Here is a 12,233-nt window from a genome sequence, read left to right as displayed (position 1 = left end):
TTACCATCCATGTAGTTTACTTCTACTATCCAAAAAAAAGGGCAGGTCAGGTAGCCAGGCCTCACCTTGCCCATAGGGAAAGAAAACTGAATTGGTAATTTACAGAATCAGACTCAGTAGTTGTGCGAACTTTACTTAAGGAGAGTATTTACCATCATCGGTGTGCTAAACAGCTGGCCAGTGTCACCAAAAAGCTAATAAGTTCAAAAATACACACCATATTAGTAGTTTTTCAGATTAGAGTATTTTTGAATGGCATAAAATGGTGGTTTTATACTGGTACAAGACAAAAAAAAAAAAAACCCATGAATCATTGGCGAACTTCACAGAAAGTCCTGTTTCACAGTCAAGTGGATGCGTCACTCGTTAAATTTTCACACTGGAATTTTCAATAAATGGGCAGCACTTTCACATTCCATTTTGCCACTCCTTGACAAGAAAGGCATCCCTGCACACATCCACACAGTCACTGTTCAAATAGGATGGGAATTTATTACACCAGCACTTCAGTAAAACATTTCCGAGGCTTGTCCTTTGTCCACTTCTCCCTGCCGTCAACCCGGCCAAGAAAGCACAGCAAAAACTATCAACACAGAGTTGTCTTTTTGACTGGCGACCATCGCCACTGCAGTTTCCTTGCGTATTATACGGTCCCATAACGTACCTCGGCGGATCCAAAAAGCCAGGGGCCGGTTAAATTTGTCAATGTCCGTCTGTTTGGAGGCGAAGATGGGAAGCAACAGCAGCCACGAATCAGAGCAGAGAACAAGAAAGACAACAGGCACGTTGGGATACTGAGAGTGAAATGTTTCGGCGTGGCACTGTTTCACCCAGGGCACCCCGGAAAGAGCGTTCTCGTGGGTAAAAACGTTTCATTCCGTGTCATGACAGGAAGAGCAGTGCCTCCTTTTTTTTTTCTTTTTTTCTTTTTTCTCCTAATTTGGGAACTGCTCAGATGATCTCAAAGGTCTTCTTTAGTTCCATGATCAGCTGCCAGTCCGACTTCTGCATGTCGTCGCGGAACCAGTTCTTGAGCGCGTCGATGGATGCCCGAGTGATCTGCAACATTCAATCAGTGACAATGACATTTTGTTCTCACTATATTGTAGATGAAGGAACATCATTAACGCTGACGAGACTATTGGAGCAAGACGCGCAGCTTGTAATGGTTTGCAGTTCAAGTCCATCTTGTGGACTGTTTATATCTTAAAACACTTGAATCACACCCTCATTGATTTCCACAAACAACACAAACGGGTAATTACAGTGATATGTTGAGCTTCATTACATGGACCTCATCCACTACTACTTTGTCTTCAATAACTGTCAAAGTGATGACATGGACTCACCTTGCTGACAAGAATGTCTGTGGCCTCAAAATGTCGGCCATACATTTTGGGCGACTCTCCAGGAATGGGTTCAATCTTGATACAGATCTCCTGACCTTTCTTTGCGGTGTCCACCGTCTTATGGTTGATCTCGATGCTGGTGACGACACCGATGTCCACAAACTGCAACGCATGAGACATGAATAGGAACATTCACCACAGTTCAACACAAGTGGGAGGGACTATTTCTAAAATTCCCTCATATTTGCAGAAACCTTCCACCCCTTTGCCACCTTACTCACCCCTTTACTTGGAACGCAGATCGGCGTCCCTTGCCGTAGGATGCCAGCTTCCACAGACACACCCATTACAATGGGATCTCTGGAGTTAAAGATGAACTGAGGAAGGATGCGGATCTTCACCGGAAAAACCGCTATGTTTCTGAACACAAACCAAACACATGGGAGCTGTCAATCAACAGCCTCGCACCAATAACGAGTGGCAAAACGCTCACGCCTACTTGAACTCTTCCTGTTTGGCTTTTTTGTAGTCGTCACGGTACTTGGTGAAGGCGTCAAAAAGATGGTAGATGATTTCCGCAGAGAAAATGCGGACGCCGAAGCTGTCCGCCATTTCCTGGCCCTCTCGCTCCACCCTCACATCGAAGGCGAGAATCACAGCATACCTGTGGCAATGCAGCAACATTAGAGTGGACACTGGCTCGTTTCGGGGGGGGAAGAAGATAAGCGCACGTACTGTGGATCATGCTCCAGCATGGTTGAGGCCTTCATCACATCCCTCTTGTGGACAGGACCAATGTTAATGCCAGCGTACTGCACACGCAAATAAACAGTCAGTTTGGTTTTCCTTCTTTCTAAGATTGGGGACTGAACTGATACTCACGGGTACTTTAGATGCGCGAAGAAATTCGAGCAGAGCCTCTAGTGATCCCAGCGTGGACGCCTGCACGTAAACACCTTTCTCCTCCAGCTTAATGGAGCTCAGAGTTTGTTTGAGCTCATGGATGAGTTCATCCTAAGGACCAGCAGTAGAGATCAGATGTACCCATTCTAACTGTGTGTGTGTGTGTGCGTGCGTGCGTGCGTGTGTGTTGTTTGGACTATTTGACTATATTAAACTTACCCTCAGGACAGGTATTTCATCGTCTTTGTGTGCCACCAGCAAGGGGAGCCCTGCCAACGTCTTCTCTAGGTCTTTACCCAGAATCTTCACACCCTGAGATGTCGAGACCTCTTTGTGCTTCTCATATTGGTTCTACATGAAGGAAAAAATTAGCTGAACAATACTGACACAAAAAGGCTACATAATATCACTGGGGACATTCACGACTCGTGTTTCTGCTATTTGTAAACTCAGTCCCGACCCTTATTTTAAATTCTAATTACTCCTAGGGTTCTGTTTTTTACTTATTTGGACTATGAAAAAAAAAATCACTACATTATCAAATGGATGTGGTCCAAGTCCAGGCTTAACATTTACACGTGTAGATGTGCTGACAACGAGTGTACCTTGACCCGGAGCTCCTTCAGAGGAGGTGGCAGGAGCAGCCCTCTAATCTGCGTTATGATTGGTCCGTCCACTCCGGGGACAATGATGGTCTCGCCTTCTCGTAGGCGGCCGTTGATCAGGATGACATCGATGGTGGTGCCCATGCCAGGCAATGCTTTAACCTGACACGCAGACAAAATCGGTACGTGTTCATCTCGCCAGAGGTTTCAATTTTTCGGGGCAACTCGTTTACCTCCATGACCTGAGCCCGGAGCTCGTCGCAATGCGCAATCCGGCGGGCCAACATGGTCTGAGTGCACTGGACCAGAAGCGCGATGAGATTGCCGATCCCATCACCGCTGTGAGCTGACGTGGGAACCAGTGACACAAAGGTCCTGGGGTCCTTGTTTTCGTAGAACAGGGCAGCGTTGAGACTCTGTGGACAACGACCACGTGACAGTGGGTTAAGGACAATGTTTTTGGAGGCATATTGGTGAAGAGGAGGGTTGAAAAAGTCTGGGAACATTCCATGCAAGTTGAAGAGCACTAATGTTCACCTGCTGAGCAAACTCCACAATGATGGCCTTTGCCCTCTCATCAAACTCATCTTTGGTGTTTTTCTTCTGCTTCTTCAGTGTCGCAAAGACGTCTGTCTCAGGACTTCTCTTCCAGTCGTACAAACGGTCAATCTGGAAAGCAGTTCCGCTGTTAGCCAGTGCCACAAAGACGACATACCGACAGAACGTCACCTTGTTAAGCGCCACAATGAAGGGACACTTTTTCTCCTTCAACAGGTTGATGGACTCGATAGTCTGCGGCTCCAAACCGTGCATGATGTCCACCACCAGGATGGCGATGTCACAGAGGGAGCTACCTCGATTCCTCAAGTTACTGATGAAGTACAAAGACATGTTAGCCGTATCTGATCGGTCCAGGCGATCCTGTTCTTCTCTTTGTTTGCACTAAATAATGACTCTTTGACAAACCCTCACCTGAAGGACTCGTGCCCTGGTGTGTCGATGATCAACATGCCAGGAATTTTTATGCTTTCTTTGTTAAACTAGACACACAAACAAGGAAAACAGTGACTGGGCTCTCTCGTTGCGTCTTTACGAGTGTGAGTCTGTGTGTGTTGTGACTGTGGTCATACATTTTTCACCATCTTGGTTTGCTCTTCAATCGTCTCTTTCGGGACATTTGTGGCTCCGATCTGCTGTGTGATTCCTCCCGCCTCACCGTCCTGAACGTGGGTATGTCGCAGCTGTGTGAAGGGAAGCAAAAAGAACGAGCCAGACCCATGTCAAAAAACAGAAATCCATCTGTCCATCCATCCATTTCAGCAGAGGGAGCATTATGGTAACCTAGAACATTACACGTGTCATCTGCAACACGTATGTGTCGGCCAGTGGCATGTTTACTTGTCTTCAAAAATGTTTGTTTCTTTCGAACCACTCTCTAAGCAGTGGCTCTCCAGTTGATAAGTCGATACCAATCAATAGTGGGCAAGAAATTAGAGATTTCTCAGCCGGGTGTGTACCTTATCAAGGATCTTGGTCTTCCCAGTGTCGACGTGTCCAAGCACACACACGACCGGCGCTCTCAGCCTGCTTATGTCGACGTTCTTGAGGTTTTCCGCTCTCCGTTTCTATGAGAACAAAAATCTCCAGTTAGAGGTGAGCAAAAAAAAAAAAAAAAACGTGATCGCTCCTGCTCTGGGTGCTCGGTACACTCACCTCGATCCGCCTTTTAGCACGATCGTACAGACGCTCCTCTTTGGTCCTGTCGTTATCGTCATCGTCACTGTCACTACTCTCATCTTCGCTCTCCTTTGCCTGCTGCTTCTTCCCCTGACCTCCAGCCATCCCTTTTGCAGTCTCCTCCTCTGGCGCTGTCTCGCTTTCCTCTTCCTCCTCCTCCTCCTCCTCCTCCTCTTCATCATCCTCATCATCTTCTTCCTCTTCTTCACTGGGGGTGCTCTGGGGTGCCACGACAGGCTCCTCTTTTACCTCAATGTGGACTTTCTTTAACTCTGTTAGAGAGTCACCCAAACAGTGAGCAGCAGCAAATGGCAGCAGAAGCTTCTCGCCCTTCATGCTCCAACACTAACCTTTCTCCTCATCACTAGCAATGGCCTCCCAGTCGTCAACTGCAAAATCTGCCTTCACCTCTAAAAATCAAAACAAAAAGCCGGGAGCCACCAGTTAAATCTCGCCGCATCTATCCTTCACATGTCTGCACCTCCTACCTCTCACCTGGCTCTATTAGCGGTGTCTCTGCCTCCGTCTTCGGGGCAACAGGCTCTGCTGTCTCTGATGGTGGCGCGGTCACGGCAGAAGTTTCTGTTAAAGAGAATACAAATGAATGACAACCGTTTCAAAAGCTAAATCTGGTTCCCCCTACCTTCTGGCGTCGGCGTGATCTGCGGTTTCTTCTTTCTCTTGTCTGTATAAACTGGTTTCTTCTTTGCCACAGATTCTTTGGATGGCACCACCACTCCTGCATAGTGACACGGGTCAGTGGATGACAGGGCAAACACATGTTACTATGAGAGAAGATATCAGACTGGCCAACAAACCTTGAGCCTGCAACATTTTAAGTGTGGCTTCAGCCCGAGCCCGTGCCTCCTTCTGGGATTTAGTCAATAACTTCCCTTCCTTCTTCAGCCGCTCCTTCCGCTCCTTCTCCTTCTGCTTCTTCTTCTCCTTGCGCTCTTGCTCAAGACGCTCCTACCACGTGTCAGATGTAAATTGAGTTGCGTGGAGAGACCATGAAATGAATTAAAACAATCTCTTTGTTACCTTCAAAAACTGACAGACCTGAAACAATCGGATAACGCAAATCATCTGACTAAAAGGTAAACGCTAAATCACTTGGCACCTAAAAAAGAAGATAAATTGTAGCTTGTCCTTGCACAACTAATTAAGGTACCACACATAAGGGCAAGTAATGACAGCTAGCAAACGGTTATTCTGAGGTTTTGGAGTAGAGCAAAAATATTATACGACCATGTTTTAATGGGACATTCTGATGCAGTGAAGTTTGTGTGTCGTTTTTTTTTAACCTGTTCCAGCCTCTGTTGCTCCAGCTCTTCCAGCCTCCTAATTCGCTCCTCTTCCTCCTTCTTGGCACGCTCTTCCTCCTACAGACACAAAAATGAGTTGTAACATCTGAGGATGACAATGCCCGGCGTGTTCCCCTTCCCTCCCCTCCCCACACCTCCTTCATCTTGGCCAGAGCTTCCTGCATGGCCTTCACCGTGGCCTTGCTTGGACCCTTTTTCTTCTCCTTCTCTTTCTCCTCTTTCTCTCCTTTCTTCTTCTTCTTGTCCTTCTTCTTCTTGTCACCATCATCTGTACGAATAAAAACAAACTTGACTCTTTTTATCCATTGGATATGGTGGTGTGCGTCGGGTAGATATCTTACCCTCGCCTGCTGGCTCTGCTCCTTCCTGTTCGTCCACTTCAACATCCGCGACTGGGGCCACCGGTAGGGCTGTGCCATCTTCAGTCTTCTTCTCTGGTTCTTTTTTTACCTCTGTGCTGGCCTCTTTCTCCTTCAGCTTCTTTTGCTTGAGCCTCTCTTCCTCTTTCTTCTTCTTCTCTCGTTCTTTTTTCTCTGCCTTCTTTTGAGCAGCAGTCTTCATCTTGAAGCTGCCGTCGTCCTCCTGTTCATCCTCATCGTCACTCTTTGCAGCTTTGCCTTTGTTCTTGTTTTTTTTGTCCCTCCGAGAGCTGAATTCTTCATCTTCCTCTGATTCACACTCTTTCTGGTCTCTCCCTTCCTCGTCATCGTCAGCAGAGCCAGGTGTCTTGGCAACTTTCTTACCGCCTTTGGTCTTCAGACGAGAACGTGAGGTGCTCTCCTCATCAGACTCGGACGGAGCGGAAGGTGCCACCTTGAGGTGAAACACTGACATGATTAACGACAGGCAAGTTTTAACAACAGTAACATAAATAAACGCTTGATGTAGCAGTCAAGAGTTTAGAAATGTAGATTAATACTTAAGTCACTGATGGAATTATTTGATAAACAAAAATGTTATTCAAACCACAATATGTTTAATTATTCTAAGTAGGCTTCCATTGCCCAGATTCTTGAGATCTTAACGTGTTTGTGGACGTTTCCAAATGTTTGACTGCTCCTGTATTAGCGATAACTCCCATTCTGCCCCACCTTCTTCGGCTGTCCGTTCCTCTGCTCATCATCTGCACCTTGAGCTTCATTGTTTTCCATTTCCTCGGGGCTGGCACCCTGCACCTTTCCCTTCCTTGTTTTCTTCTTTTCTGCTTTAGGAGGCTCCACATCATTTTCCACAGCAACATCATCTTTCTGCGTAGAAACAAAGTTGGAGGCAACTTGGTGAAGAAACATTTGTATGGGAAATAGGTTGGCAAAGGAAGGGAACATTTCCATGGCAAGTTAAGATGGGGCACTTGGAAAAGTTATCATATGGTGCTCAAGTATACATATATGCAAGTTTTTGTATATCAAGCGATAAGTTACCGATTAGAAGGCCAAGTGTCAGTTTGGACATTTACTAGTATGTTCTCAAAAAATCCCAGGGAAAGTTTCCAACTTTGAAAACTCCAGCAGTGTTGTAAAGGATGTAATTAGCATTTTGAAGACTGACTTACCTGTCCACCACGTGTCTCCAAGGATAATTCCTCAAGTTCCTTCAAGATGTCATCCTCACTGCAGCAGCGAACAAACAAACATATTGAGAGAGGATTCGGTAAAGTAGGGGCGAGATGAGGAAATTAATGTGGCATACTCAAAGTCGTCCTTCTTGGCTCCCTTTTTCTTCTTTTTTCCTTTCGACTCCTTTGAGGATCCAGCTCCTTCGATCTCTGCCGCCAGAGCATCGATGTCGTCATCTTTAGCGCTGATAGAGTCAAAATCAGCCGGTCAAACACACACTCGCAAAAGGGGCAAAAACCTGCTCAGTCTGGTCCCTCTATGGGAACAAGTGCACACACTGCTGACTCATCAACTTGCTCAGCGTTGATTCCACAGTTGCTCCCGAGCAGAATTGACTTCTAGCTATTATTCTCTTGTATGAATGGCAACAGGTGGACACAAAGCTTAATTGTACCTTCTGCCATCTAGTGGGAGCTCACAAATTGTTCAACAGGTCACTAGACATCACTAGCGAAAATCATTGGTACAAATGAAAATCGACAATTTCTCATGACACGCTAATGTACCAATGCAGTAGTTGGGAGTCACTCAACTGTGGATATAAAAAGTAAACACACCCCTCTGAGAAAATGTTAGGATTTGGTCATATAAACAAAACCATGATGAAGAATTGTGAAACATCAGTCAATAATGCATCCTATAACCTGCACAACTTAACATTTTGTAAAAATCTGTGTAATTATGTCATTATTATATATAATTTTTTCTAAGTGTACCACAACAGTAACCATTCTTCAATCACAGCAGAAAAACATTGAATTTAATTCTGACTTGGTTGTGAACAAGTTAATTTATTGAGCTCCTATATTAAACTTTTGTACCATAGTTTCTGAGAATCACCCATAAAGCTCACGATATTGAGCAGTTATCTTTAAATGAGCAAAACATGATTCCTTTCTTTTTATGAATGAATTTGTACTGGTCCGGTTGCGACTGTGTCAGGTAGCTAGTGGCTCCACACAGTCACGTCGTGGCCCCGGGTCACTGTTCCTTCAAGTAGAACCCATTGTATTGGCCAAAATGTTACTCAATCTACTATTTTATGTTAACAAACGTAACAAAAAAAACGAATTGTATTTTGGAGGCCGGAACGATCGATAATCACGCAACAAATTAGACACGTAAGTAAAGGTAGCCACTGTAATCTTTCGGTGACTCTTGGCTTGGTTAAATAGACAGCTGGCTGCTAACGCTAGCCCCCTAACATGATTGACTTTCACCTAACACGCACAAGCAGAGCGCCGAAAGAGGCTTTGAGCGGCCAAGGGGCGCCAAATGTGATCACCCTGATATACTGAGTACAATTTGTTAAGCTGCACTTTTTCAAAAACAACTTGGTATCCCCTCTCCACTCTCGCAGGCGTAGACTCGTGGTTAGCTTTGGTTAGCTGCTAAGCTAACCGAGGAGCTGCGGCGCAAAAGCACACGTTTCGGTCATGGCGCTCTGTGCCGTTGCGTGTCAGCGAGCGCAAACCCTGCGTTGACCCAAGCGGGAGGTTTCCTTACCTGTCCTCTCCGGATTTTTTCTGTTTCTTCCCCATCTTTCAAACCGAGGTTCTCTGCTACTCCACGCACACTACTCACGGATGGCTCACATCGACCAAAGATCGTCTGTTGAATGCGTGGACAAGAGGGCTTCCATTTGCTTTTCCTGATCATCAAACGAGAAAGAAGCCCAAAATGATATCATTTTAATTTATTACCGCTGTAAAACGCGTCGAGTACACACAACGCAGTAATGAGCGCGATGCTACACGGCAAGTCGTGGTACTATAAAATGGGGAAAAAACGACAACGACAAACAATGAGTCAGTTTGGTCGCTAGAAAAAGCACAAAGTGAGAGACTTTCGGCAAGTGATTCTGATGCGCATGGGCGCCTGCGTTGAATGTCACGTCACGTCATGGCTTCACTTGTCACAATTTGGGCGCAAACAAGTCATTATATTAAAAAAAAGTACAAGTGGTGTTTTAAAACCTTTATTGAGCAAAGGCCCATACATTGTACTATACGTATATCCAAACGTATTTGCTTACCAGCCTCAACTCACAACTTGTGATTCTAAATATACGATAAGGACGAGCAAAAAAAATTATAGCTCTAAAATTACAGAAGAAATGTGCATAATGTTCATAAATAAATATATTTTAACATGTGACTATCTCTTTAAGCCAGTTTCCCCTGGCAGTATTTTAAGACAATGGTTGGGATCTTTTACTTAATTTTACTTTATTTATTGATATCGTGTTGTAGATATGATTGCAAGTCAGTGTTCATTAACCCATGACCGCCAATATGGCATCACAAAGTCTGTGCAGTCTCTTCTGCGTCTCTCCATTCTCACGATGCAACAGCATCGCAAAAGCTGCAGCAGTGTGTTGTGGACAAAATCGCTCTCCCTCCAGTACATCGCTCAGCTCACTGCTCAAGTGGTGCGGAAGCCAGTCTGGTGGAACGTCCAACCGACAGTTCTCAATCACACCATGCTTGACTTCTAAAGACAGTTCAACTGTGCGGCCAGCTGATGAAAGATCGTCAGTGATTTTCAGACGGGTTTGGATGCTGAACTTGGGTGTCTTTCCAAAGATCCAGTCCCATCCTTGCAGCTCTGTGGATGTGCTATTGAGACCAGGAAACGCAGAGTCATCGGCGGGATTCACCAAATTCATTACGGCGCTGCCGCCAAACTCTGAGGAGGCGTGCAAGATGGAAGAAAACAAAGTATACTGATGAAGGACCACATTGATCCAAACTGACATTCAAAGAGAATAATACGGTGGAATAGATTATGGTTATGCCCCCCATTTGCAGGGTAGACTAAAATGCAACACCTGTAAAGGAGGGGGATTACTGTAATTTTATATTCATTTATTTTAATTTGTAAAAAAAAAAAACTCTTTGGTCCATGAATATTTCAGGTTGCAAACAGAGTCTTGAAACAAGGACAAACCAAGTTTCCACTGTACCTGAACTGTATTGATGTACCAATGCGTCAAGTAGCGCCTCCCATGTGATTGTGGGGTCATGGTCCACCAGGTTGGCCACAGGAGAGGGCACGCTGGGTGTGGCATTGCTGTGGACACCCTTGCAAGAGGAGCGCAACACAGGGGAGAGAGCGTCGTGGTCAGCCGAGTGGAGCAGGGTACAATGATGGTACGACGACTTCCTGCTGATTCTCGAGGCACTTCCTAGGGTCAACAACAGTATGCTAGTGAGGCTAAATAAAAATATTTCACAAATTCCCACGGGACGTTTCCAACTTGGAAACTTTAGATACCTGTGATTTTGTAGTGTCCTTTCAGGAAAATGTCAAACCTCTCGGTTGCTGCAACCTCCAATTCGGGCCGGAGCTGTCTAAGGGCCTCAGTGATGACCTTCAGGTTCCTCTGGCGGTCGTACCCCTTCTTCGAAGCAAAGAAGGTCAAGTTCAGGTTCCCTAGATCATGGAAGACTGTGCCTCCACCACTTCGCCTGCGGGCTAGAGATATCCCCAATCGCCGAATGAGTGACAAGTTGCACTCCTTCCATGGATTCTGGTGTCGCCCAATGACCACAGCTGGCATGTTGCGCCACAGCAACAGAATGTTGCGATCCTGCAGGTCCACATTGGCCTCGATCCAGTCCTCCAAAGAAAGGTTCTCATACACGTTGGTGGACTGGGAATACAGAACAAGGCCCCCCTTGCTGTCAGTCAATAGAGTGCTACAGGTGCGAGTCACCCCAGAGAGCATTGTACAAGAGCATGTTCTTAAGGAGCCTCTGAAATGAGGCAATGTCCTTCTGATGTGCAACAACATCCCCATCAGCTCCACATGACGTTGCACTCTGAAACAGTCAGGAATGATAACACAGGTGAGCCATTTGATATGTAGTGGTTCACATAGCTGACTTGTCCATTTGACATGGGCTATTCCCATTCAATAAGATGGATGTCTGCGTATGACAAAACAATGTTTTATTTGCAAAATTCCACATGAAAGTTTAGTAAAACTTTCAGAAACTCTTTTAGTAGTTTACTCTTTTGCAACACTAGGCTAGCGTGCAGTCTGCCTAACATCAAAAGACCGTGTTAACACTTGACAGATTGTGATTGTCTCATGATGCTCTTCCTTTGGTTTGATAGGAATGCTACCACTGGAATCCTGGTGTGCAGATTCTTTACATATTATACTCATAATATAATTTCTTTAAATGCGTGGATGTATAATGGGTAATTTTTCTGTGCTGCTACATGCCGTACTCGCCGAGTGCCAGCCTAATATTAGCATCGCAGCACTGTGAAATAAAACATATATTTACGAGTTTATTCCCTATAAACAACAGTAAACTTAAACTTCTTCACAGGCTATTTAATAGAACCAAACAGAGATTCGTACGTGCCTAAGCGTAGATGTCGTTGTCCTCAAAAGTTGTTTGCGTACCGGTGAGTTTTGACCGTCACCGGAAAGTTCACGTGTAGAAACAACAACTGGTTAGCGATTGGTTCCGAACAAAGCGCTTTTACTTTTATACACCCGTATCTTAAAATGTTATCATATTGAAAACCAAAAACATTATAGTATGCAATATGAAATTCCTAAAAAAGAGTAATTTAGTGTTGTGTAAAAAAAAAGTTAGTAATAAGGAGAGAGAGAGAGAGAGAGAGAGAGAGAGAGAGAGAGAGAGAGAGAGAGAGAGAGAGAGAGAGAGAGAGAGAGAG

General features: G+C 45.2%; 2 protein-coding genes across 3 annotated transcripts; both read right to left on the bottom strand.

Moving 5' to 3' along the window:
- Positions 1-366: 366 nt before the first annotated feature.
- eif5b (eukaryotic translation initiation factor 5B) lies at positions 367-9,343 on the bottom strand. The gene is made up of 26 exons (XM_088369523.1): positions 9,042-9,343; positions 7,609-7,719; positions 7,472-7,529; positions 7,011-7,166; positions 6,261-6,732; positions 6,054-6,187; positions 5,899-5,976; positions 5,413-5,563; positions 5,238-5,333; positions 5,090-5,176; positions 4,945-5,004; positions 4,571-4,866; positions 4,375-4,482; positions 3,988-4,098; positions 3,830-3,897; positions 3,587-3,728; positions 3,395-3,526; positions 3,091-3,273; positions 2,858-3,019; positions 2,472-2,603; positions 2,232-2,363; positions 2,085-2,161; positions 1,849-2,013; positions 1,631-1,769; positions 1,350-1,511; positions 367-1,059 (listed from the first exon to the last, which is right to left on the bottom strand). The coding sequence occupies exons 1-26, from the start codon at positions 9,074-9,076 to the stop codon at positions 952-954; spliced, it is 3,555 nt and encodes a 1,184-aa protein (XP_088225649.1). The 5' UTR covers positions 9,077-9,343; the 3' UTR covers positions 367-951.
- Positions 9,344-9,497: 154 nt separating this feature from the next.
- On the bottom strand, positions 9,498-12,013 carry lipt1 (lipoyltransferase 1). 2 transcript variants are annotated; one of them, XM_088369526.1, is made up of 4 exons: positions 11,915-12,013; positions 10,812-11,359; positions 10,501-10,722; positions 9,498-10,223 (listed from the first exon to the last, which is right to left on the bottom strand). In XM_088369526.1, the coding sequence occupies exons 2-4, from the start codon at positions 11,335-11,337 to the stop codon at positions 9,811-9,813; spliced, it is 1,161 nt and encodes a 386-aa protein (XP_088225652.1). In that variant the 5' UTR covers positions 11,338-11,359; positions 11,915-12,013; the 3' UTR covers positions 9,498-9,810. The 2 variants fall into 2 exon arrangements, with proteins under 2 accessions (XP_088225652.1, XP_088225653.1); XM_088369527.1 differs by having other exon boundaries at positions 11,911-12,000.
- Between the last annotated feature and the right edge of the window lie 220 nt (positions 12,014-12,233).

Source organism: Syngnathus floridae, chromosome 2 (genome assembly GCF_059516105.1).
Source record: "Syngnathus floridae isolate MCC-2025c chromosome 2, RoL_Sflo_1.0, whole genome shotgun sequence".
Taxonomy (NCBI): domain Eukaryota; kingdom Metazoa; phylum Chordata; class Actinopteri; order Syngnathiformes; family Syngnathidae; genus Syngnathus; species Syngnathus floridae.
Note: the sequence above shows the minus strand (reverse complement) of the source record. Positions and strands in the feature narration are given on the sequence as shown.